This window comes from Heterodontus francisci, chromosome 4 (genome assembly GCF_036365525.1).
Source record: "Heterodontus francisci isolate sHetFra1 chromosome 4, sHetFra1.hap1, whole genome shotgun sequence".
In the NCBI taxonomy this organism is placed as follows: Eukaryota; Metazoa; Chordata; class Chondrichthyes; order Heterodontiformes; family Heterodontidae; genus Heterodontus; species Heterodontus francisci.
Window position 1 is genome coordinate 132,920,775 of NC_090374.1, and position 27,965 is coordinate 132,948,739.

Below are 27,965 nucleotides of genomic sequence, written 5' to 3' on the forward strand. Positions count from 1 at the left end.
CCAAATACTTCTCAACACCAACATCTAATAGTTTCTCACTGCAAAAAAAAACGTTTTTATATTCTTCCTCTAAAGTGAATAACTTCACATTATACTGCATTTGCCACCTTCTTGTCTACTCACTTAACATGCCTATATCACTTTGCAGACTCCGTGGGCAGGATGTTCCTGCATGCTTCTGAACTCTGCCATCAGGCTGAAATGGGAGTCAGAAGCCCACACTGTGTGGGAAACAGTCAGTCACCTGGGATTTTCCATGAATTGCCAATTAATGGCCTGAGGATGGGATTGCCATCTAATTAAGGATGGTGGGTGGGCTCTGAAAGCAGGAGGGCCAATAGGAGGCCCTCCAGCTTGAAAGCATAGCAAGATGCCATTCAAGGTAAGTGAGGAAGAGGGTGCTCCAAAATGGAGGCATCCCTCTCCAACTTTCTAAATTTAAAATAAATCAGGCCTTTGCAGCCGGGTCACCACTTTAGGGGTATGGGGGAGGTCCTCCACAGGGCGGCCTGTGGCTGCCGCTGAACCCAGGCAGGCAGGGGGGCCCCTAAGAATGGCTGGAGCGCTGCCCCTCCCCACCCATCTGCCGCGAGGAGGCCACCTTCATGCAGCTAAAGTGTCCCCCGCCGCCTGCGGGGATCTGGAGGCCAACTGGAAAATCCCAGTCAACCACTGACAATAGGCCTCAATAGGTCTTTAATTAGTTCAGTTTGCTACCCTCTGCTGGTGCGTTAGCCCTGCTGCCCCCGAATCCCGCCTCCGGGAAAATGGCCGAGGGGCAGGATGGAGCCAGGGAACCGGCACACCGCTGGAGCTGCTATTTTTTAGCGCCCTCTCCCTCTGTTCCTGCCCCTCGTGGGGCCTAAAAATTCTGCCTTTTGTGCTCTCCTCATAGCTTATTTTCCCATCTACCTTTGTAACATCAGCAAACCAGAATATATTACACATGGTACCTTCATCTAAGTCATTAATATAGATTGCAAATAGTTGAGGATCCGCACTGATCCTTGCAGTACTCCAGTAGTAACAGCCTGTCAACATGAAAATTACCCTTTTATTCTTACTCTCTATTTTCTGTCTTTTAATCAATTTTCTATCCATCCTAATATATTACCCCCCAACCCCATGAGCCGTTAACTTATGTAACATCCTTTCATGTAACACCTTACCAAAATGCCTTTTGAAAATCGAAATATGCTACATCCACCGGTTCCCCTTCATCTACCCTGCTAGTTATATTCTCCAAAACTCTAATAGATTTGTCAAACATGATTTCCCTTTCATAAATTCATGTTGACTCTGTCTAATCACATTATGATTTCCGAAGTGCCCTGTTACCATTTACTTAATAATGAATTCCAGCATTTTCCCGATGACTGATGATGTCAGGCTAATTGGCCCTGTGTTCTCTCCACCTTCTTTCTTGAATAATGGTGTTATATTTGCTACCTTCCAATCCACTGGGACCATTTCAGAATCTGGGGAATTTTGGAAGGTCACAAACAGTGCATCTGCTACTTCTGCAGCCACCTCTTTTAGAACTCTAGGATGTCAGCCATCATGTCTGGGGGATTTGTCAACTTTCAGTCCCATTAATTTTTCCAGTACTTTTTCTTTAATAATATTTATTTTATTTCTTCTGTATCGTGTGATTGGTAAAAATTTACTTCTTTTACCTTTTTGACTTATCTATTAATTGGTTATTTGAAAAAGACCACAGCAGAGAAGAATTAAAGTATTTAGCTCATAAATTTATATAAATTAATAAAGTAATTAACTAAGTAGAGATGGCTGGGCAGGTGATGTGCTGCAGCTGTATGATGTGGGAGCTGGCTGATCCCATTGTGAACGGCACGGACCACATCTGCGGGAAGTGCACCCAACTCCAGCTCCTCGAGAACCGCGTTAGGGAACTGGAGCTGGAGCTGGATGAACTTCGGATCATTCGGGAGGCGGAGGGGGTTATTGAGAGGAGTTATAGGGAAGTAGTCACACCTCAGGTAAAAGAAGTAGGTAGATGGGTTACCGTCAGGGGAAGGAGAGGGAACCAGCAAGCAGTGCAGGGATCCCCTGTGGCCGTTTCCCTCAACAACAGGTATACCGTTTTGGATACTGTTGGGGGGGGGGACTTACCAGGGGTAAGCAATGCGGTACAGGTCTCTGGCACAGAGTCTGTCCCTGTTGCTCAGAAGGGAAGGGGGAAGAGGAACAGAGCATTAGTCATTGGGGACTCCATAGTTAGGGGAACAGATAGGAGGTTCTTTGGGAACGAGAGAGACTCACGGTTGGTGTGTTGCCTCCCAGGTGCCAGGGTTCGTGATGTCTCGGATCGTGTTTTTGGGATCCTTAAGGGGGAGGGGGAGCAGCCCCAAGTCGTGGTCCACATAGGCACCAACGACATAGGTAGGAAGAGAGATGGGGATTTAAGGCAGAAATTCAGGGAGCTAGGGTGGAAGCTTAGAGCGAGAACAAACAGAGTTGTTATCTCTGGGTTGTTGCCCGTGCCACGTGCTAGCGAGGAATAGGGAGAGAGAGGAGTGGAACACGTGGCTGCAGGGATGGTGTAGGAGGGAGGGTTTTGGTTTCCTGGATAATTGGGTAGGTGGGACCTCTACAAACAGGATGGTCTTCACCTGAACCAGAGGGGTACCAATATCCTGGGGGGTAGATTTGCTAGTGCTCTTCGGGGGGGTTTAAACTAATTCAGCAGGGGGATGGGAACCTAAATTGTAGTTCCAGTGTACAGGATGTTGAGAGTAGTGAGGTCAGGGATAAGGTTACAAGGACGCAAGAGGGCACTGGCAAGCAAGAACCTGGTTTAAAGTGTGTGTACTTCAACGCCAGGAGCATCCGGAATAAGGTGGGTGAGCTTGCAGCATGGGTTGGTACCTGGGATCTCGATGTTGTGGCCATTTCGGAGACATGGGTAGAGCAGGGGCAGGAATGGATATTGCAGGTTCCGGGATTTAGATGTTTCAGTAAGAACAGAGAAGATGGTAAAAGAGGGGGGGGTGTGGCATTGTTAATCAAGGAGAGTATTATGGCGGCAGAAAGGACATTTGAGGACTCGTCTACTGAGGTAGTATGGGCCGAGGTTAGAAACAGGAGAGGAGAGGTCACCCTGTTGGGAGTTTTCTATAGACCTCCGAATAGTTCCAGAGATGTAGAGGAAAGGATAGCGAAGATGATTCTCGACAGGAGCGAGAGTAACAGGGTAGTTGTTATGGGGGACTTTAACTTTCCAAATATTGACTGGAAATACTATAGTTCGAGTACTTTAGATGGGTCAGTTTTTGTCCAGTGTGTGCAGGAGGGTTTTCTGACACAGTATGTAGACAGGCCAACCAGGGGCGATGCCACATTGGATTTGGTACTGGGTAATGAACCCGGCCAGGTGTTAGATTTAGATGTAGGTGAGCATTTTGGTGATAGTGAACACAATTCGGTTAGGTTTACCTTAGCGATGGGCAGGGACAGGTATATACCGCAGGGCAAGAATTATAGCTGGGGGAAAGGAAATTATGATGCGATTAGGCAAGATTTAGGATGCGTAGGATGGGGAAGGAAACTGCAGGGGATGGGCACAATCGAAATGTGGAGCTTATTCAGGGAGCAGCTACTGCGTGTCCTTGATAAGTATGTACCTGTCAGGCAGGGAGGAAGTTGTCGAGCGAGGGAGCCATGGTTTACTAAAGAAGTTGAAGCGCTTGTCAAGAGGAAGAAGAAGGCTTATGTTAGGATGAGACGTGAAGGCTCAGTTAGGGCGCTTGAGAGTTACAAGCTAGCCAGGAAGGATCAAAAGGGAGAGCTAAGAAGAGCGAGGAGAGGACACGAGAAGTCATTGGCGGATAGGATCAAGGAAAACCCTAAGGCTTTCTATAGGTATATCAGGAATAAAAGAATGACTAGAGTTAGATTAGGGCCAATCAAGGATAGTAGTGGGTAGTTGTGTGTGGAATCAGAGGAGATAGGGGTAGCGTTAAATGAATATTTTTCGTCAGTATTTACAGTGGAGAAAGAAAATGTTGTCGAGGAGAATACTGAGATTCAAACTACTAGGCTAGATGGAATTGAGGTTCACAAGGAGGAGATGTTAGCAATTTTGGAAAGTGTGAAAATAGATAAGTCCCCTGGGCCAGATTGGATTTATCCTAGGATTCTCTGGGAAGCCAGGGAGGAGATTGCAGAGCCTTTGACCTTGATCTTTATGTCGTCATTGTCGACAGGAATAGTGCCGGAAGACTGGAGGATAGCAAATGTTGTCCCCTTGTTCAAGAAGGGGAGTAGAGACAGCCCTGGTAATTATAGACCTGTGAGCCTTCCTTCGGTTGTGGGTAAAATGTTGGAAAAGGTTATAAGAGATAGGATTTATAATCATCTTGAAAAGAATAAGTTCATTAGAGATAGTCAGCACGGTTTTGTGAAGGGTAAGTCGTACCTCACAAACCTTATTGAGTTTTTTGAGAAGGTGACCAAGCAGGTGGATGAGGGTAAAGCCGTGGATGTGGTGTATATGGATTTCAGTAAGGCGTTTGATAAGGTTCCCCACGGTAGGCTAATGCAGAAAATACGGAAGTATGGGATTGAAGGTGATTTAGTGCTTTGGATCAGAAATTGGCTAGCTGAAAGAAGACAGAGGGTGGTGGTTGATGGCAAATGTTCATCCTGGAGTTTAGTTACTAGTGGTGTACCGCAAGGATCTGTTTTGGGGCCACTGCTGTTTGTCATTTTTATGAATGACCTGGATGAGGGTGTAGAAGGGTGGGTTAGTAAATTTGCAGATGACACGAAGGTCGGTGGAGTTGTGGATAGTGCCGAAGGATGTTGTAGGTTACAGAGGGACATAGATAGGCTGCAGAGCTGGGCTGAGAGATGGCAAATGGAGTTTAATGCGGAAAAGTGTGAGGTGATTCACTTTGGAAGGAGTAACAGGAATGCAGAGTACTGGGCTAATGGGAAGATTCTTGGTAGTGTAGATGAGCAGAGAGATCTTGGTGTCCAGGTACATAAATCCCTGAAAGTTGCCACCCAGGTTAATAGGGCTGTTAAGAAGGCATATGGTGTGTTAGCTTTTATTAGTAGGGGGATCGAGTTTCGGAGCCACGAGGTGATGCTGCAGCTGTACAAAACTCTGGTGCGGCCGCACTTGGAGTATTGCGTGCAGTTCTGATCACCGCATTATCGGAAGGATGTGGAAGCTTTGGAAAGGGTGCAGAGGAGATTTACTAGGATGTTGCCTGGTATGGAGGGAAGGTCTTACGAGGAAAGGCTGAGGGACTTGAGGTTGTTTTCATTGGAGAGAAGGAGGAGGAGAGGTGACTTAATAGAGACATATAAGATAATCAGAGGGTTATTTAGGGTGGATAGTGAGAGTCTTTTTCCTCGGATGGTGATGGCAAACACGAGGGGACATAGCTTTAAGATGAGGGGTGATAGATATAGGACAGATGTCAGAGGTAGTTTCTTTACTCGGAGAGTAGTAGGGGCGTGGAACGCCCTGCCTGCAACAGTAGTAGACTCGCCAACTTTAAGGGCATTTAAGTGGCCATTGGATAGACATATGGATGAAAATGGAATAGTGTAGGTCAGATGGTTTCACAGGTCGGCGCAACATCGAGGGCCAAAGGGCCTGTACTGCGCTGTAATGTTCTATTAATTACTTTAAGCTCCTCACTCTCATTAGATCCTTGGTTCCTCCATTATTTCTGGTATGGATTTTGTGTCTTCAACTGCGAAGGCAAATACAAATATTCTTTTAACGACTCTGTCATTTCCTCATTCCCCATCATAATTTCTCCTGTCTCAGCCTCTAAGGAACCCATGTTTACTTTCTCTACTTGCTTCCTATTTTCATACTTGTAGAAGCTATTACAATTTGTTTTTAGATTTCTTGCTGATTTACCTTCATATTCTATTTTCTCACTCTGTCAATTTTTTGCTCATCCTTTGCTAATTTCTAAAACTCCCAATCCTCTGGCTTACAGCTCTTCTTGGTGACATTATAAGCCTCTTTTAATCAAATATTATCCTTAACCTCTTTAGTTAGCCACAGATGAATCACTTTTCCTGTGGAATTTGTATTTCTCAATGGAATGTATATTCGTTGAGAATTATGAAGCATTTCTTCAAATGTTCACCATTGCTTTTCTACCGTCATACCGTTTAATCTGATTTCCCAATCTACCTTACCCAACTTGCCCTTCATACCTATGTAATTGGCTTAATTTAAGTTTAAAACTCTCTAGTTTTGAACTTAAGTATGTCGCTTGCAAACTCAAAGTGAAATTCTACCATATTTTGATCACTCTTCCCCAGAAGATTTCTTACTGTGAGATTACTAATTAACCCTGTCTCATTACACAAGACAAGATCTAAAGTAGTCTGTTCCCTGATTGGTTCCACAATGTATTGTTTGAGGAAGCTGTCTTGAATGCATTCCATGAACTCATCCTCCAAACTACTATTGCTGATTTGATTTGTCCAACCTATGTGACTTCAAATCCTCCCATAATTATTGCATTACCTTTGTTGCAAGCTCCTCTTATTTCTTGATTAATACTCTGTCCAACAGTGCAGCTACAGTTCGGAGGCCTACTCCCACCAGCTTTTTCTGCCCTTTGTTATTTCTCATCTCCACCCTTACTGATTCTACTTCCTGATCTGTTGAGTGAAGATCCTTCCTCACTATCAACTATCATTCTTTTCCATTTTATCTACCTTTTAAGTACTCTGTAATGGCTATTAGATGAAACTAATTTCTCTCTATTTGTGCCATTAGTTCATTTACCTTGTTATGAATGCTTCATGCATTGAGATAAAGCACCTTTAATTTTAACTTAATACCATTTTTCCCTGATTTGAACTTATTCACTGATGCACTATTATTGTAAGCTCTCTGTTCCTTCCTGTCACACTTTGCTTACCTTTATCCAAATCACTACACTGTTTTGTGGTCTTAACCTTGCCCTTTAGATTTATAAATTTCCCCTTATCTGAACTCTCCCACTACTTTTTGCTTTAAAGCCCTATCGACAGCCCTTTCTGACAGACCTGCCAATGCACCAAACATTTCATTGTGCATACCCATCAGCCTTCTTTTGTAGCCCGCCCCTTCATAGTCGTCATTTGAGTCCTCTGCAGCAGAATTCAGAGTCATAGGGCTGATTTTTTATGTTTTGGAGTCAGGACTCTGATGTCGGTTGAATTTCTGGATCGTAACCCCGTGCTGTGTCGGCATCTAATGCCCGATGCTATTTCTGTAGGGAAGGCCAATTAGTGGCCAGGGAGCGTGCTCGCCATCCAATTAAGGGCAATGGGTGGGATCCAGAGGCCAGAGGACCAAAACGAAGCCCTCCAGCAATGACACATCAGCAGCTCCACTGTCCAAGATGGGAGCTGCAGATGTAGAGACAAGAAAGAGGGCATCGCAAGATGAAGGCGACCTCCGAAGACATTTTACCAAGGTGATATTAAAATGGGCCATAGCTGCTAGACCATTCCTGTGGATGGGGAACCCCTCCACAGAGTGGCCTGTGGCCGTAGCTGTAGCCATTTTATGATTGCAGCCATGGTGGTGGGGCCAGGTTGGGGAGGGGGAGGGTGGGTTAAAAATTGTGGAGTTCTGGCCCCCAGGATTCAGTCTCAGTGGGGAACCAAGTACTGACTGGAAAATTCCAGATTCCAGTCGGCACTGTGCCCGTAGTAGGCCATCACCATAACAACACCCCCCACACCTCCCTCCCCCCCCCCATCCACTTCCAAAATGCCCCGAAGGAGGGAACATGCCGGCATTATGGCACAGCAGCCAGTGCCTGGAATTTGTGGGCCCGCCTGCCTCTGGTCCCGCCTCCTCCAGAAATTAAAAATTCTGCCCATATAGTCATTACAGCACAGAAGGGGGCCATTTGTCTTGAGTCCATGTAGAGCAATCCATTCAATTCCATTCCCCTGTTCTGTCCCCTTAGTCCTGCAAATTTATTTCCCTCCAGTGCCTATCCAATTTCCTTTTGAAATCATTGATCGTCTCCGCTTCCACCTCCCTCATAGACAGGAAGTTCCAGGTAATTACCACTCGCTACATTAAAAAAATTCTTCCTCACATCCCCAATGTATCTCTTGCCCAAATCCTTATATCTATGTCCCCTTGTCCTTGTACCATCAGCTAATGGAAATAGCTTTTCTTTGTCTACCTTATCCTAAACTCCTGTGCGACTTCTCCCTCTGGAGGGCCGTCGCCTGCACTATTCTTTCCCTCTGCCCTGGCTGCGGGCTTCTTCTGGCCGGGTCTCACCATGTGCATATCCTCTAACGTATGCTCAGTGTCAGTATCTGAGCTGGTGGTTGCGAGTGTGAGATAGGCTGACACTGTTTCTTCTTCATCACTGTTTTCCTGCTCTTCAACCTCTTGCTGTTCCACCACTGCTTGTCCAGATGGCAGTTCTTGCGTGTCCAAAAGGATAAAGGCACAGGGTAGGGTTGTGGTGAGGGAAATGGGGGCACTGGGGAGAAGTAAGAGGTGCATGCTTACACCATTTGCAGCCTCTTAACTAGAAGAAATTGTGGGATGAGGGTGAAATGGGATGTGGGAAGGAGGATAAGGAATGAGGATACCATTATCTTTTATTGTTTCAGCCTGCCCGCTAGCCACAGCCTCAGCAATCGCTCCACTAATGATGGTGAGCACTGTCTGCTCTGTGGGGATGAAGATATGCAAACACATCTGCTGCCTCTGGTTGTGCACCACTTTCTCCTGTGGGAGAGAGGGAAGTGTGGCAGTGAGTGTGGGACAACCTGTTTGTTATGCAGTTCTGTTTATATTCCTCCAATGGCAGTGCTACCTCCCTAGGTTGTACTGTAATGTAAATATGATAGTAGTTCTGATGGCTCGAGTTGCTAAGCCTGAAAAAAAATCACATGGTATATGAAGAAGTGTCTGATGTTTTGACTATGGCTCGCAAATACATTCATGAATTCTTCGTCATGAACAGTTTCTAAGACTTCACATGTGGAGTTGTGTTTTATTTTCAGGAAAGGGAGAGACTACTCTGTGCCCAATGTTAACATTCCCAAGGCACATAACTCGATAAAAATGTTGATTACTAATGCATTCCGGATGTTTCTGAAACTACTCGAGCTTTCCTGCTTCAACTGTTTGGACCCCTGGTTAAATTAGTTAAATTACATATCTCCTCTGAAAATGCAGTGCAGGAGTGTTAACATTTGACAGTACAAAGAATTACTTCTAAAGCTGTGCACCTATATTACCACTAAAACCTTTAATGTGAAAAAGACCTGATGTAGCCAACATTACTCAAACATGTTCCACAGGAAACTTTTGACTATTTAGTCACCTCAGGCACTTGCTGATGCTACCATAAAGTCTGGCTAGAGCAAAATAAGCAACATTATTGTTGATGTACTATGGCTCCCAAGGCAACTTAAACACATAAATTGAGAGAGACAGTGATAATTTTCAAAAATGCTTTGGGAATCTAGAACATGGGGTCACAGTCTCAGAATAAGAGGTCGGCCATTTAGGACTGAGATGAGGAGAAATTTCTTCATTCAAAGGATTATGAATCTTTGGAATTCTCTATCCCAGAGAATTGTGGATGCTCAGTCGTTGAGTATATTCAAGACAGAGATCAATAGATTTTTGGGTACTAAGGGAAATAAGGGATATTGGGATGATGCAGGAAGATTGAGTTGAGGTAGTAGATTAGCCATGCTCTTATTGAATGGCGGAGCATGCTCAAAGAGCCAAGTGGCCTGCTGTAGCTCCAATTTCTTATGTTTTTGTGTTCAATTCTAATGCCTGGTTGCATCGTTCAACTACTAAATTCAATTTACATACACCAGCAACTTGTAGACTTATTGGAATTGCTAGAGTTGGAGAGAATGAAAGATTTCTGCCCAGGGGACCGGGAAATTTGGATACTACCTGGTTACAATGTGATTCCGCCTCATTTAGACCAATCCTTTAAATTCCAGTGTGAGTTGGGAGTCTTGATTAGCCTTCAGCCCGTCTTCTCTTACATTATTGGGAGTATCAGAAGGGAGTGCTCATTCTTTCACAGGAAATTCTGCCCTTTGCACCTTAAAGGGCCTCACATGATGTCTTTTTGAGGTCTTCTGAAGTGCCCAATCATTCATTTTAATGCAAGTAATTGATCCTGGAGGGGATCAGTTGCATTGTCTGGAAGTTAATTTGCTACTTTTGGAGTCCAGGGCTCAAAAAAGTTTCCTTTTCTCTTGGCTCTGTTGCACCTTGGAAGACTTAAGGTGGAGTGGCTTTGGGCTGCATTGTCTTACAGGAGTGGATTAGGTGCAAGTGCTGATAATGCTTTGTTGCAAGTGCTGGTGATCCTCCACAGACATGAAAATAACTCTAACCCCCCTGAATTTGGGAGGGCAGTCTCCATCCTGAGAGTAGGTTGGATAGGGGTTCTGGTCTGCACTTTCTCAAGCAGATTGGACTATCAGGAACTTTGGAGCCTGGCTGCTGCTTGGGTCCAAATGACTTTGGTTGCTCTTTGGAAAGCAGATGAGCACAGTGAGCACTTGAAGACAGTTCACCAAATCTGCACACATATAAAAGGCTCTACAAGTAAATGGTAATAACTTAAATTTTATTGAGATTATTGAGTGAGATTAACTGATTCAATTTTAAACCTGCTGAACCTGAATTACTTTTCATAAAACATGTAAGTGGAAATTCTGCAATCCCACACTCCCTGTGGGGAACTGCGATGATTGTTGTTCAGAGAATAAGGGCTAGTGTTGTCACCCTATCTTTGATGCACACTCCTGGTAGGCGTGTGTAATCGTCAAGTTGCCAGTTTACTGCTGAAATAAGATTTTTGAAGTTTTGGAAGTTATTCTTGGTTAAAATTGGTGAATTTCATATGCTGTTTTGCAGTTGCTTAAAAAATACAAAATTATAATACAAAATTCCCTTAACGGTTAAATTGCACCAGATAGTATGACACTGCACTTTTGAACTACAAGAAAGCCCCCAGCGATTTAACATCCGCAGCACTTAAAGCAGCCAGAAGTACTGCACAAAGAACAGCTAGGCGTTGCGCAAACGACTACTGGCAACACCTATGCAGTCATATTCAGCTGGCCTCAGACACCGGAAACATCAGAGGAATGTATGATGGCATGAAGAGAGCTCTTGGGCCAACCATCAAGAAGATCACCCCCCTCAAATCTAAATCGGGGGACATAATCACTGACCAACGCAAACAGATGGACCGCTGGGTTGAGCACTACCTAGAACTGTACTCCAGGGAGAATGCTGTCACTGAGACTGCCCTCAATGCAGCCCAGCCTCTACCAGTCATGGATGAGCTGGACATACAGCCAACCAAATCGGAACTCAGTGATGCAATTGATTCCCTAGCCAGCGGAAAAGCCCCTGGGAAGGACAGCATTACCCCTGAAATAATCAAGAGTGCCAAGCCTGCTATACTCTCAGCACTACATGAACTGCTATGCCTGTGCTGGGTCGAGGGAGCAGTACCCCAGGACATGCGCGATGCCAACATCATCACCCTCTATAAAAACAAAGGTGACCGCGGTGACTGCAACAACTACCGTGGAATCTCCCTGCTCAGCATAGTGGGGAAAGTCTTTGCTCGAGTCGCTCTGAACAGGCTCCAGAAGCTGGCCGAGCGCGTCTACCCTGAGGCACAGTGTGGCTTTCGTGCAGAGAGATCGACTATTGACATGCTGTTCTCCCTTCGTCAGATACAGGAGAAATGCCGTGAACAACAGATGCCCCTCTACATTGCTTTCATTGATCTCACCAAAGCCTTTGACCTCGTCAGCAGACGTGGTCTCTTCAGACTACTAGAAAAGATCGGATGTCCACCAAAGCTACTAAGTATCATCACCTCATTCCATGACAATATGAAAGGCACAATTCAACATGGTGGCTCCTCATCAGAGCCCTTTCCTATCCTGAGTGGTGTGAAACAGGGCTGTGTTCTCGCACCCACACTTTTTGGGATTTTCTTCTCCCTGCTGCTTTCACATGCGTTCAAATCCTCTGAAGAAGGAATTTTCCTCCACACAAGATCAGGGGGCAGGTTGTTCAACCTTGCCCGTCTAAGAGCGAAGTCCAAAGTACGGAAAGTCCTCATCAGAGAACTCCTCTTTGCTGACGATGCTGCTTTAACATCTCACACTGAAGAATGCCTGCAGAGTCTCATCGACAGGTTTGCGTCTGCCTGCAATGAATTTGGCCTAACCATCAGCCTCAAGAAAACGAACATCATGGGGCAGGATGTCAGAAATGCTCCATCCATCAATATTGGCGACCACGCTCTGGAAGTGGTTCAAGAGTTCACCTACCTAGGCTCAACTTTCACCAGTAACCTGTCTCTAGATGCAGAAATCAACAAGCGCATGGGTAAGGCTTCCACTGCTATGTTCAGACTGGCCAAGAGAGTGTGGGAAAATGGCGAACTGACACGGAACACAAAAGTCCGAGTGTATCAGGCCTGTGTCCTCAGTACCTTGCTCTACGGCAGCGAGGCCTGGACAACGTATGCCAGCCAAGAGCGACGTCTCAATTCATTCCATCTTCGCTGCCTTCGGAGAATACTTGGCATCAGGTGGCAGGACTATATCTCCAACACAGAAGTCCTTGAAGCGGCCAACATCCCCAGCTTATACACACTACTGAGTCAGCGGCGCTTGAGATGGCTTGGCCATGTGAGCCGCATGGAAGATGGCAGGATCCCCAAAGACACATTGTACAGCGAGCTCGCCACTGGTATCAGACCCACCGGCCGTCCATGTCTCCGTTATAAAGACGTCTGCAAACGCGACATGAAATCGTGTGACATTGATCACAAGTCGTGGGAGTCAGTTGCCAGCATTCGCCAGAGCTGGCGGGCAGCCATAAAGACAGGGCTAAATTGTGGCGAGTCGAAGAGACTTAGTAGTTGGCAGGAAAAAAGACAGAGGCGCAAGGGGAGAGCCAACTGTGCAACAGCCCCAACAAACAAATTTCTCTGCAGCACCTGTGGAAGAGCCTGTCACTCCAGAATTGGCCTTTATAGCCACTCCAGGATCTGCTTCACAAACCACTGACCACCTCCAGGCGCGTATCCATTGTCTCTCGAGATCAGGAGGCCCAAAAGAAAGAAGTATGGCACTGAACAATACAGACCAAGAGAATTCCATGTTCTAGCCCTGCTTTGGCTGATTTCAGTGTGGAAGATATGAGCAATTAGGTTCTCACTCCTGATTGCTAATTAATGACTCCTATTGGAAAGTGTGCGTCTGGAGACGCTGGATGAGAGTAACATAAAACTTGCTTGTTATGCCTTCTCAGTTGTATAACCCCTACCATTACACTCCACTTTTATTGACGGGAATTGCATATTTCTGGGTTTGACTATGACTGGTACTAGGAAAAGTAAACAGGGGAGAGCTGTGTACTCAGATCTACTTCCTCTGCTTAAATATAAGGTGTATTAATCACTCACGGTTACATTGGTCTGATACAAATTAGTGAGGAAAGAATTCGACTCAAGGATGATGCTTTCTTTGTTGTTTCTTGATGGACTATTCCAGAAGTTCTGGAAATGAGAGTAGTTTGTTAATACTGCACAATTATGAATGTTTATCTGGGGTGAGACACCAAAGTGCAGCTGTTACTCATGGAATAGCACCTTAGGATGAGTCAGCACTTTCTGGCGGAATATGGGGAGAGGGGAAATTATGACGGAGGCTTGCAGGTTTTGTACCTTTACTGTTGAAGTGAAACTTATAATAAATAAAATTCAACTTTGTAGATGGGTGGGAGCAGATTGGCTGTCCATCAACCGCAGCAACCCCACCACCACCCCTCCACCACCCCCCCCCCCCCCCGCCCCCATCCCATTTCTTAATGTCAATGGAAAGAGAAACCAGACAGGCTATCTAACGAATGACTGGCCTGCTATTGCCCGACTTGTATCCCTGCTGAAGTTGAATTTACCCCCATATCAAACTATTGAGTATTGTCTCTTATGCTTCTTGACATGTGATTCTTGGAAAATTTTAAATTATTTATGAAGGTATATTTTCCTCTGCTTACTATTCTTTGCAAAAGATAACAAATATAAAGAGAACACTATTTTATACTCTGGACTACCATTTTCTTAAAAAAAGACATAAACTATTAAGATTACAGTGCATATTTAACAGCTGGTGGTTGCACAAATGGAAGAAGTGACACCGAGTTCATGTTAATGCTGGTTTCTATTATTCCTTAACAATACACATCTTTGTCTTTTGTTTTGCTTTCTACGACAGTTAGCATGCTTGGGATAATAAGATATACTTCATAATTTTAAAAAAATCATAGTGGAGATTTTCCTAATTTTACCTCTAGATAGACTGGATTGCTTGGGTGCAGCAAATACTGGAAAACATTCCTCCATTATTGTTAATTGGAAAATCAGCAAGTATCTTTACAGACACGTACTCTGACCAAACGGATTTTCTGATATTTACTGCACCCAGGCAAGCCAGTGTTTCTGGGCACAAACCCAGAAAACTGTCCCTGCCTGTGTGATGCTTTTGGTTATAACTGGCCAAGAGGTTGTTTTCAGGGGGATGTAGTTTTATGGTATATTTTATGAAATTACAATCCTTTTCTCAGTAGCATGGGCAGCTTTCTACCATCTGCACAGCTGTGTTTCTTGGTCTTTGACAGGATCCACTTTCTTGCCTAAATAGTAACAAAGATGTCATTGATTTCACTATGAAAAACAACATATTATTTCCCTGAAGCTACAGGACACCTGCACAAACTTTCAGTGGGAATTAGTTACTAAAACCACATGCAAAGATTTCTACATCCCAGACAGTTGAAGGCTCAGAATGGTTCAGTTTATTTTTCTTTTGTTTTAAAGGACATAAAATTGAAGTTTAGACATGTCTTTTTACTGTCTTTCTTTACTCACATTAACATATAATTGCATGCATGCACTTTTATGTACATATGTGTGGGTGGGTGTGCTTGTAGAGAAATAGTTGTAGCCTGTAGCAAATTGTTTGTAGCTTCCCATTATTTTAAATGTGTACTTATAGGGCAAAAAAATACCTGTAATTACATGTACTCAAAGCCTATAAATGTAGTGTACTGATAATTGGAAGTTTTTTGGTGCTAAAAAATTTCATTGTCCAATAATTTGAATTAAACCATGTGAGTTACACAGTCAAGTGAAAATTTAGTGTTTAAAAAGTTTTGATTTATCAGACAATTTGAATTGAGCAAGTAGACTGTAGTCTGTAGATCAAGGAACCTGTAGTAAAGAGACGGGTAAAAGAAGGAGTCAACACGTGACAAAAATATATCGAAATTTTATCCTATTCAAACTCGACTCTACTCATAATTCATAATCCTTTCCTAAGCCACATGCGACTGTGTCTGAGCAACATGCTGTTGTATTATGGAGCATCCAGCAGGTTACATTTCATATTTTACCATCAGGGATTCCAAGCATCTTAGTTCAAAATGCTTTGGGATGACTGACATCACTGTGGTCTGCTTGTGCTATTTTAATAAAAAGAGACAACTTTCCAGGAAATTTGGCTCATAAAGCAGATATTTATTGTTTTGTTTATGAGCCAAAATGTTGAGGAAAGTTTTCGAGTGCAACTGCAGAAAATAAGCATTGTAGGCTTATTCTTCCCCTTTCTTTTTCAAACTGTTATTGCTACTGGTAAAAATGTCACAATAGGAAAATGTCCTCTGTGCGCTATTTATAAATAATTCATAAATGTGTTTATAAAGAATGTGTTTATGATATTGCTATACATTGTACACAGAGAAAATCATCTTCCTGAATATCCCAAGGAGGCTATCCCACAGTGCTACAGCATGAAGTTTAAAATAGTTGATTGAATTTTTGTTTGAGAGTATGCTATAAACTTTTTAAAAAGGCTACCAGGGAAGAGTTTAGGAATGGTTGGCAAGCTACATAAACACTGGGCATTTGTAGATGCAAACAATTTGATAAGTTTGAACTACTTTGCATGTGAATTGTTCAGTTTCTTTTTTTACAAAAAGAAGACAAGATGCATGCACAGAAACATAAATACCACTTGCTTTGTTGTCAACTTAGGAAGTAAAGGCAGAGTTTGTATATGGCTTGATCTCTACCTGAACTGCATATCCTGACAACTTCCAGCTGTATAGAATTTGGGGGTTAGGGAACTTACAGTGATAATAGGTAAGGGCTTCATTTAAGTATTATAATCTGTTAGAATATATTCAATTCAAATCATGTGGAAATTTCCACATTGTGGTTCGTCCATCCTTATAAAATGGTGGTACCAATAGCCGAGCTGCCTGCTGATAGGATGTCAGCTTATAGAGGAGCTACTTGTTTTTTTAAAGAAGTTTGTTTTAAAGCCTAAAAAGAGGAATATTACAGTTTATTTGTTAATAGCTATTTATTTTTGTCCCCACTTAATTTCCATACTTTTTGATATCCTGCCACTTTCAGCTTCTGTTATTACTTTAGTGCCGTACATATTTCTATGGGTTTGCATTCAAATGTATCTAATTTGGGAAGACAGATAATCCACAATTTCTTTTACTTTTGAATCTGCAGTCAAAAGTGGATTTGTCCAAGGAACTGTTATCATAAACTGCAATTCATAAATGCCATGGAATTGATGGGCCGACTGGCCTCCTTCTGTGCCATAAATGATTCTATGGCCAGAATTTTATGGGGCCCCTCTGAGGCAGGGAAGGAGGTGGGGTGGGGTGGTGGGGGGAAGTGGTGGGTGGCATGGAATATCGCAATGGGTGGCGGGGCGGAGGCCTGTGGCCTCTCTGTTGCCAAGTGATCTTCACGGGGCGGGATAGGCCGACGATGGCCTTCCCGCCCAGAGATCAATTGAGGCTCTTAAGTGGCCTCTTAATGGTCAATTAAGGGCCTGGTCCCACCACCACGGGATCTTAGCGGCCTTCCCTCACCTATTGTCCAGGGTTCCACCACTGGGCCTAGGCCCAAGGCCTCTGCAGTATCAGCAGTGGCCCGGTGGTGTTGCCGATACTGCTGAGCTGCTGGCCCTCTGATTGGCAGCTCCTGGAGGCGGGATTCCCATCTTTAAAAGAATGGGGATCCTGGCTTGTGAATCTTTAATTGAAAAACACCGGAGGATGGCTACAGGGGAGCCGCAAAAATGCAGAGGTGAGGTTCCTCCCGCCTTTTCGGTCTGGCACTGGGAGCCCCGTCTCCTACGCAAAATCCAGCCCTATGACTCAATTCATGTGTATGGTAGTGTAGTGATTATGTTACTATGTGAGCAATCCAGAAGCCTGGCCTATAATCCAGATAATAAGTGTTCAAATCCCACTAAGGCTGTATTTGAATTCATTTTTAAAAATCTGGTAACAAAAAACTGATATCAATAAAAGTACCATGAAGCTGTTGGATTGTTGTAAAAATACAATTTGTTCACTAATAGGGAAGGGAACTTGCTGACCTTACCCAGTCAGGCCTATATGTGTTTCCAATCTAACACCAATGTGATTGACTCTTAACCGCTCGCCTATCGTGACACAGTGGTAATATCACTGAACTAGTAATCCAGAGGCCAGGCTAATACCCTGGGGGACACGGGTTGAAATCCCACCATGGCTGCTGGTGGAATTTAAATTCACTTAATTAATAAAAATCTGGAATTTAAAGCTAGTATCAGTAATGGTGCCATGAAACTATCATCGATTATCTTAAAAACCCATCTGGTTCACTAATGTCCTTTAGCGAAGGAATTCTTCTGTCCTTACCTGGTTTGGCCTTCATGTGACTCCAGACACCCTCTGAAATGACCTAACAAACCACTCAATTCCAGGGTTAAATGGCATGGGCAAAAAATGCTGGCCTTGCTAGTGACACCACATCCCATGAAAAAATAATTTAAAAAGTGGCATAGCAAGATAGCAAGTATTAAATTACTTCAGTTCCAGAAGGAGGCCCATCACTAACTCCTCAGAGCAACTAGGATTGAGGATTTAATGTCTGCCTTGCCAGCGATATCCACATCCGATAATGAATAAATATAAAAAAAAAATAATGAGCGCTGTGACAGAGTTATGCTGCAGGCTGAAGCTTGACATGCATCCATATTCACCCATTGACACAGCAGTATAACTTTGTCTCAGACTCACTCCACCGTACCACAGGAGATATTGCTAACACCAGTGAACTTACCATGCACAGATGTATTAAGCAGATTACCAATGCTGGGGGAGGGGGTTGGGAGGTAGTTTGAGGTGGGGCAGGAGCTGCTTCACAGCAATGTCTGGTCCCATGTCCACCCATCAACAAGTCAGGATAATTCATACCCTTATTGTAAAGTAAAAAATCAGGACTGTGCTCTAAATATATGTGTGTGTGTGTGTGTTTTTATGACTGTGCAGCATTATTTTTTGTTTCTCTGAATTACAGATTATCGGACTGGTCCTTGCTTTACCCAAGTGAATAATGAGATGTGCCAGGGTCAGATCAGTGGCATCGTCTGCACCAAAACGCTTTGCTGTGCTACAGTTGGCCGTGCATGGGGCCATCCATGTGAAATTTGCCCTGCTCAACCCCACCCCTGCCGCCGTGGTTTCATTCCCAATATCCGCTCTGGTGCTTGCCAAGGTAATTTTAGTGGAATAATCATCCCTGTAGTTATTTTAAATGTTTAAATATGACATTAACATTTCTGCACAGTTGAAAATACTAAATCAGTGTGTTTATATTTGTTTTGTATATGGTAATGTATTACACAGAGTCTGTCACTCTAGTATTGGCCTTTATAAGCCACTCCAGGTGCTGCTCCACAAACCACTGACCACCTCCAGGCGCTTACCCATTGTCTCCCGAGACAAGGAGGCCAAAGAAGAAGAACACTGTTTAAATAACAACACATTAAGTGCCAGCATAAATGTAATATATATTAAATAGTTGTTTTGCTCACTTCACTGCGATATTATTACCATATTTCTATTATCAGAATTGCTTCCAATAAATAGTTCTATTTGTCTTAACTTCTAGTGCTCTGAAATCGCCAGATTTATGCTGTGGAGTGCAACACAGAAGTAACAGAAAAATAACAATGCATATAATAGTTTAAAAGTCGTTACATTTACGTAATATATGTTATAATTTAAACTCATTAGGTGACTTTGTAGCAGATAACCCTAGTGCTTGGTTTTATTTGGCATTACAGATTTTTTGAAGGTCATTGCTTAGTAAACAGAGAAAACTGTTTCTGCTGTCAAATCACAACATACTGCCAGCTAGGTACTAATCTGGAAAATTTAGATGGCCAGGTCCCCACAGATTATTTTCTCCTCAGCAGGTATATGCCAACATATTCAGTTAACAGGATACTTGCATCACTTTGAGTCACTTTTTGTTAGAATTGTTTGGTCGGCAACTGAAACACTAATCTCTCTTCGCAACTTTCAGATGCCAATGGGTCTGCTGTTTATTTCCAGCAGTTCATATTTTTATTTTTCATTTTCCGCATACAAAGTTATGTACAAAGTAGATTTTTTCTTTTGAGTCACTTTGACTGGACAAAAACGTAGATTTGTTTTAAAGAAGAAAGAAAAACTTGCATTTATGCAGTGCCTTTCACAACCTCAGGACACTCCAAGTGCTTTACAGCCAATGACTTACATCTGAAATGTAGTCACAGTTGTACTACAGGAAACGTGGTGGCCAATTTGTACACAGCAAGTGTTGTATTCCAGAAATCCAGGTGGTGACGGATAGAACCAAAGCCAATCTTTACACACTTCTATAAGCATTTATTTGCAGAGATACATGTCACAAATGTGAACCTCCTAACCCACCAATCACAGTTTCACTCTGTTCTTATTTATAGAAGCACAAGTGAATCCTGAGTTAATGCCCACCACCTGCATAATTTTAAGTACAATTAATATACAATTAACTTCAAGCTCCCACAAACAGTGATGTGATGATGACCGGATAATCTGTTTTTTTTTTGGGAAGGATGTTGATTGAGGGATAAATATTGGCCAGGAGAGAAACTCCCCTGTTCTCCTTCAAGATAATGTCATGGGATTTTTTATGTCCACCTTAGAAAGAAGACAGGGCCTTGATTTAATGTCTAATCTGAAAGATGGTACCTCAGACACTGCAGTCCTCCCTCAGTACTGCACTGAAGTGTCAATCTAGATATTTATGTTCAAGTCTCTGGTGTGGGACCTAAACCCACAACTTTATGACTCAAAGATGAAAGTACTACCAACTGAACCATGGTTAACACTCAAACAAATTGGACAAAGTTGGATTGTTCTGGATTCTGATCCTTCTAGAATATCACCACTCAATTCTTTGTCAAGTAACATATTTAAAGGGTGAGGTAAAAATAAAATAAAAACATGAACGCTGGAAATCTGAAACTAAAACCATTAAAATGTTAAAACTATAGATCACATCTAACTTCACAAAATCAGAGCAGAACCCTTTGTTAGAACTATTCTGACAAAGGGTCATCAGCCAAAGCATTAACCTTTTTTCTCTCTTCAAATGTTGATGGGTCTGCCAAGTATTTGCAGAATTTTCTATTCCTATCTGTTGAAAGGCTGCTTTGTAATGTTAAGATTTGATTAGAAATTCAAGTGAAACGAAAGATGCCTGGGAGCAGAATCATTGCACATGTCTCATCCCAGAATGAAGCCTACAGCAGAAGAGAACACCCACTCCATTAAAAGGAAATTACAATGCTGATTTGAATCAGTTTGAATTTAATTTAGATTTTAAAGTGATTTAAGTCAACATTAAATGATTCTTTAAGAAAGCATTAGTATTATTTTTTTTCTCCAATGATGGCCTATTTGTACTAGACATCATTTCCAGCTAACAGATTGTGCAGGTAATCTGCTCTGGCAATTCTGCTCTATCACAAGCTGTTTCAGTTGGAGCACAGCTGAAATTGTGGATTCAGCATAAAGATGGGGATGCGGTGCCATATTCTGATACTACACAAACAGCATGTTGGAGCTCTGGCATTCAGCACCATTGTGAAATTCTTCAGCATTCCAGATCTTGGAATTTTAGTTTTTAAAATAATGAACTAAAATAACTTTGTGGCTAATGATTTACCAAGGAGACAGTAACCTGCTGGGTGACAATTCTGACTGACAAAGTAAACTGATTAAATTATTTCTCAAATCACTGGCCATGGATAGAAGTGACTAAGCAAGCTACAACTTTTGATTATTGATGAAAGATGTTATCACTTTGCTGAGAAGAGCAGGCTATTTAATAAAGATGTGGAGTGTAGCCCAAAAATTCCAAAAATGTCCATTCAGAAAACCTTTTTGATCTAATGAATCAACTGATCTCAGATTGCTTCCATCTGCTGTCTGATGAAAACCTAGCTTCATTCGCTAATGTGTCACAAAATTCCACAAAAGGAAGGAATGTCTTAAAAGAAAGTTAGTTTTATTTTCACACCCAAGAACCTGAGAAAATTAACGAGTGTGGCAAAGATTTCTTTTGGAATTTTTTCCCAAATTATATTTTTAAGAAGAATTAATTCTGAATGCAAATCCTAAAAAACATTATTTTTGAAAATCTATATCATATTTGGTCCGCACAGTGGATCTTCTCTAATAGCTAATCATTATTAACAATGACATAGACTTATAGAGCAAGATGTTTCACAGAAAGATGGGACGAAATCCAGACACCAAGCAGGGATTTAGAAAAGAGTTAGGGGAGATGATCAAGGTGAAGTCAAAGAAGTAGCGTTTGAGGAGGCTGTTGAAGGTAGGAAGCATGATGGAGGAATTTAGGAAGAGAATTCCAGAGAGCATGGCCATGGTGACTGAAAGTTCAGTTACCAATGGTTCAACAGAGGAAGTTAATGTATGCACAGTAATCCAGACTCAGAACAATGGAGGATGTGAGCTGGAATGTAGGGTTAGATTAGACATGAGGTGTGGAGTGGATCAAAGCCACAGAGAAAATTGTAGTTGAAGATAAGAAATTTGAAGTCATTGCATTGAGAGATGCTGGTGAGGGTGGATGGTGGGAAATTTTATGCTGTCCCCCGCAGTGGGTTTGGAGGCAGGGAGAATATGTAATCGGGTGGGATGGTGGCGAGGGGGAACCCACCCGAAATTAAGTCTAGGGTGGGAAGGCCTGTGAATGGCATTCTTGCCCCGGTGCCAATTGAGGCCCTTAAGTGGGCAATAATGCCCAATTAAGGGCCTCATCCCATCACTGCTGCAATTAGCTGAACAGCGGGTGGGCCTGTCGCTACACAGGGAGCACGGCAAGAACAACCATGTGGGTTGCTTGCCGGCTCCGGCAGTGGGGGAGGCGGTCCCATATTAAAAGGCACTTAGTTCCTGAATGAGAGACTCAGCATCGGGAAGGTGGGGAGGTGCGGCTGAGAGCCATCACCCTGCCCTTGCTGCCGACCCTGCTACATGCCCTTCCCCTGCGACTCCTATACCACGAGACCCCTCCCGCTCTGATTTACCTGTGGTCTGGGTCCAGCACCGCTCCTCAGCCTTGGGTGAGTGCTCCACCAGCAGCAACCGCTGCCTCCGCTGCGATGTTGCTCAGTTAAAGAGCTGCTGGTCTCTGGTTGGCCAGCAGTTCTCAGACAGCAGAACTTGCACTGCCGGAGTCCTTGATCCTGTGGAAGGCCAGCTGCTGTCCAGTTAAGTGCCTAATTGGCACTTGATTCGGCGGGCCTCCCACAGATGGGCGATGTGGGGTTCTTGGCAGCGCTTTTGCTGAAGGTCGAGACCCCCATCACCTGGGTAAAATCCCGGCCCAGGATATTAAAAAGAGGATGGAATGTCACTAGATGGGAGCATGGGGTGGTATGATCCGCCTTTTGTGTTAGAATTCTATTTCTGACACAAGCTCTTGTCTAACAAGATTCTGCACCAGGGAACAGAGCCTCATAAAATTACCCTTAAACCTCCATTATGTTCTTAGCCGACATCTACACACATGCATTTTCCAGCAGGGCGATTCCATGATAATGATTAATAAAAGGAACCTTAACCAATTTTCCACTCGGAAAAGTCTTGGTAATGAGACAGGATTAATTAATGATCTCATAGTAAAGGATCCTCTTGGAAGAGTGATCATAACATGATAGAATTTCATATTCAGTTTAAGGGTGAGAAACTTGGTTCTGAAACTAGTGTTCTAAACTTAAATAAAGGCAATTACAAGGGTGTGAAGACATAGTTGGCTCAAGCGGACTGGGAAACTAAGTTAAAAGGCACACCGGTAGATAAGCAGGTGCAGCCATTTAAGGAGATATTTCATAATTCTCATAAAAGAGATAGTCCATTAAGAAAGAAAGACTATGAGAAGGATGAATCATCTGTAGCTAACTAAGGAAGTTAAGAATGGCATCAAATTGAAAGAAAAGGAGTATAATTCTGCGAAGATTAGTGGTAGGCCAGAAGATTAGGAAAACTTTAGAAACCAGCAAAGGATGACTTAAAAAAAGGAAGAAATTAGAATATGAGAGTAAAGTAGATAGATATAAACAGACAATAAGAGCTTCTACAAGTATATAAAAAAGAAGAGAGTAGCAAAAGTAAATGTTAGTCCCTTAGAGGTGAGAATGGGGAATTAATAATGAGAAACAAGGGAATGGTAGACACTTTGAACAAATATTTTGTATGTCTTCATGGTAGAAGACACTAAAAGCATCCCAATAACTGTAGAAAATCCGGGGACAAAAATGGAGGAGGAACTTTAAAAAATTACTATCAGCAGAGAAAAAGTATTAGGAAAACTAATGGGACTTAAGGCTGACAAGTCCCCTGGACCTGATGGCCTGCATCCTAAGGTCTTAAAAGAAGTGGCTTCAGAGATAGTGGATGCATTGATTGTAATCTTCCAAAATAGATTCTGGAAAGGACCCAGGGGATTTGAAAACTGCAAATGTAAGGCTACTATTCAAGAAAAGAGGGGGACTGAAAGAAGCAAACTATAGGCCAGTTAACCTAACATCTGTCGTTGAGAAAATGCTGGAATCCATCATCAAGGAAGTAGTAGCAGGAAATTTGGAAAATCATAATGCAATCAGGCAGAGTCAACATGGTTTTATGAAGGGAAATAGTTTTTGACAAATTTAATAGAGTTCTTTGAGGATGTAACAAGCAGGGTGGATAAAAAGGAGGCAGTAGACGTAGTGTATTTAGATTTCTGAAAGGCATTCAATAAAGTAACACACAAAAGTTTACTACACACGATAAGAGGTCATGGTGTTGGGGGTAATATACTAGCATGGATAGAGGATTGGTTAACAGGAAACAGAGAGTCGGAAAAAATGTGTCATTCTCTGGTTGACAAACTATAACTAGTGGGTGCCACAGGGATCGGTGCTGGGCCTCAACTATTTATATTAATGACTTTGATGAGGGGACAGAGTGTTTCTTGGGCTAAATTTGCTGATGATACACAGGTGGGAAAACAAGGTGTGAGGACACAGGGAGTCTGCAAAGGAATATAGATAGGTTAAGAGCAAAAATTTAGCAGATGGTGTATAATGTATACTTTGGTAGGAAGAACAGAGAAGTAAAATATTATTTCAATGGTCAATATTTATCCCTCAATCAAAAAGACAATAACTGAATATCTGATCATTATTACATTGCTGTTTTGGGGCATTTGCTGTGAACAAATTGGCTGCCATGTTTCCTACATTACAACAGTGACAAACTTCAAAAGTACTTCATTGACTATAAAGTACTTTGAGATATCTGGTGGTTGTGAAAAGCGCTAGAAAATGCAAGTCTTTTTTATTTTTAAGGAGGCAGATTGGTCGGTGTGATGGCTACCCGCCTGCCAGTGACAGGTAGCTTATTAACATAATTAAAAGACCTCCTAAAGCCAATGATCAGAGGCTAACTAGAGGTTTTCAAACGGTCTGCAGGCCCTCTCACGGCTTTCAGTGCCTGGCAGATACATCCAGGCAGCAGAGAGTTTCATCTGTTGTGACCTTTTTTTATTAAAAAATAAAACCACCCAGTTTGTATATGGACGGGTGGGGGGGAGGCTATCCATTCAGGATCAATTTGAGGTCCCCTCGCAGGCACCATACCTATCTGACCACAGCTGCGGCCACAGGCTACCTTGTGGAGAGGGGTTCGCCCTCCACAATGGTGGTCTGGCAGCTGTGGCTATTTTGTTTTCAATGTTTGTTTAAAAAAAAAAAAAATATGCTTAGAGTGTGCATCCATCTTGAAGTGCCCTCTCTCTCGTTTACCTGCATCGCGAGCTGCAGTTGCTTCAGTGCTGGAAGGTCTCCTGGCCAGCCCTTCATCTTTCAGAGGCTGCCCGCCATGTTTAATTGGATGCCTTGGTTAAACCTCAGCAGCTACGCTACTACCACTGTGCAATGTGGCCTGGAGGCAGGAACATGCCGGGAAACCTATGTGCTGGCTGGCACAGGAAATTTCAGGCCCGCCTGCTCTGTTCCCACTTCTGGCGGGCTTCCAAAATCCAGCCCAGTGACTTTACGAGCAGAGGGAGAAAGCATTAGTGGGTTGGGGGAGAATCTTAAAAATTAAACTGTAATTGTGAAGAGTTTAAACCAAAAATAGCTCTGGCCATGAATTGGCCTTTAATTCAAAAAATCGCAGCTTGTGTGTCATGCCAATGCCATGCGGGACCCGGAAATTATCCCGGCATTGGGATCCTGACCCAAAAATGAAAATCCATCCCACTGTCTCCTAGATGTCCAAGTGGCCACAGTCACCCTCTGACCTCTTGTTCAAGTGTCTTCTTTAAATGAATGCTGAGACATGGAACATTAGTGGGCTATTCAATCATACCAGTATGGCATTGATCTTGACCTCATCTGATATCCATATGCATACACATTCCATGTTGCTGAATAGTAATCAGCAGCAGAAACTGTGGCTGATTTTCCTCTTCTAAGCCTAAGAGTGCTGAGGCTAAATATGCAGCACCCCTATTGCTGCTTTGGCTGAGATAAACTAATTCTGTATGGGCTGAAATTTGTTGTGCCAGCAGCAGCGGGAGTGGAGGTATGGGAGGCTGTAAAATACAGATCGACGTGCTCGCCCGGAAGCCCAATGCTGTGATGATGGTTCCAAATTTTGTCAGCGGTGGGAAAAGTCCAAGGTGGCATTTCCACCCCGATGGGGTGGCACTGTAATTTAAATAGCTGAAGAGCTAGTTTTAATACGTTTGCATTGAAGTGATTGCAATTTGATTGGCCGGGTTGGGGGGCTTTAAAATTTAGTCACAGGCACTGGGAGATCACGTGCCTTTTGATCGCTGGCCTCAGTGATGCCACGGGAAGGCAGCCATGGGGAGCAGTAGATAAAGGAAGAGTGAAAAGTGGAGGCCATTGACGGCCTGCAACGCTGGGCTCTCTGCATGGGTGGGCTCATTGTAGGGTGTAAGGACCCAGTGGGCTATATCTCAATTCAAGGGTTCAGTGGGCACAGTATTGGGTGCAAAGGTTCGGTGGACACAATGTCGGATGCTGCGCTCTCTGCAGAGTGGGCACTGAGGGACATTAGTGCGTACTATGGGGGGAGTAGTAAATGAGAAGTTGCCAAGGCAAGTTCGTTTCTACCAGGACAGCGCTCTGGAGGACTACTAATCAGATGGCATGGGTCTCATACACCCTGCCACGTCACAGCAACTCAGAAGGAGGGAGGGCCAGCATGTAGCTGCGCCCACCCGTGAAGCTCCAAGAAGAGAGCGGCAACAGCTGGCTACGCCAAGAAGGGCCTACCCGTGCCAGAGAGTGTACCAGACTCGATTCAACTACCTCCAAATGTCCGAGCAGAAGGGAGGCCATCACCAACTTATGCACTATGCTGCAGGATGAGTTGCGAACCATGGGTTTTGGTGGACACCCAATGTCAATGGCCCTGAAGATCATTGTGGCACTCACTTCTACACTCTTTCCAGGATCCACCGGGGACATTTGTGGGGTCTCCCAGGCAGCAGGCCACCGCTGTATCAAGGAGGTGACCAATGCCCTGTTCAAGAGGGCCGGCGACTATGTGCGCTACGAGACTGATTCATCAACAGGAAGGGCTTCTACTCCCTCAATGTCCAGCTAGTCTGTTACCACAGCAAGAGCTTCCTGCATGTGTGCACTCGCTTTCCTGGCAGATACCATGACTCCTTCATCCTCTGGCAATCCAGGCTGCAGCAGCTCTTCATTTCACTCCCAAAACTGCATGAATGGATTATAGTGGACAACAGATATCACTTGAAGAGATGGCTACTCACCCTTTTATGTGACCCTGAGACAGAGGCACAGAGATGCTATGACCACATCTGCTCAGAAGGACCACCCTCGAGCAGGTCATTGGGCTTCTGAAGATGTGGTTCTGGTGCCAGACAGGTCGTGCCCTGCAGCACACTTCTGCAAGGGTCTCGCGCATGGCGGCAGTCTTCTGCACTCTCCATAACATGGCCCTTCAGAAGCGCTGGATGTACATAGCTCATCGGAGGAAGAGGAGGAGCAGGAAGTGGAAGAGGAGGATAACTAGGAGCAAGATGCAGATTCAGAGGAGCCCCGGCTGCACGGGGAGGTGGCCAGGGCCCAATGCAGGGATCGAGGGCCTTGCCAGGATGCCATCAACATCAGGGATCATCTGATTCAGGCTTGTTTCAGCAGGGGGAATGGTATGGTCTGGAACTGACTTTGAGCTGCCTGTGAGAACACGTCCATAGAATACACAGCCTGGAACTTATCGCCAATGAAAGATGCACAGCTGCCCAGAGGTTTCACTGATATCATTCACAGACCCTTGCCACTTCATCCCTCTTCTCCTGTACCACCATTAATAAAAGGAGGCTCATATATCTAGCTTCATGTGTCAATATTTACATGGTGCAAAAGTGCACTCTTACAAGAGAAAGAAACCCCAGTGACCCACTCAGTGCTCTGCC

The 27,965-nt window shown here is 43.6% G+C and overlaps 1 protein-coding gene across 1 annotated transcript in view; it reads left to right on the forward strand.

The window, feature by feature from the left end:
- Positions 1-27,965, forward strand: part of LOC137369253 (fibrillin-2-like) — a 496,406-nt gene that overhangs the window by 117,738 nt on the left and 350,703 nt on the right. The window contains exon 6 of the mRNA XM_068030179.1: positions 18,465-18,662. Coding sequence (XP_067886280.1) covers positions 18,465-18,662 — 198 coding nt within the window. The remainder of the gene's footprint in view (positions 1-18,464; positions 18,663-27,965) is intronic.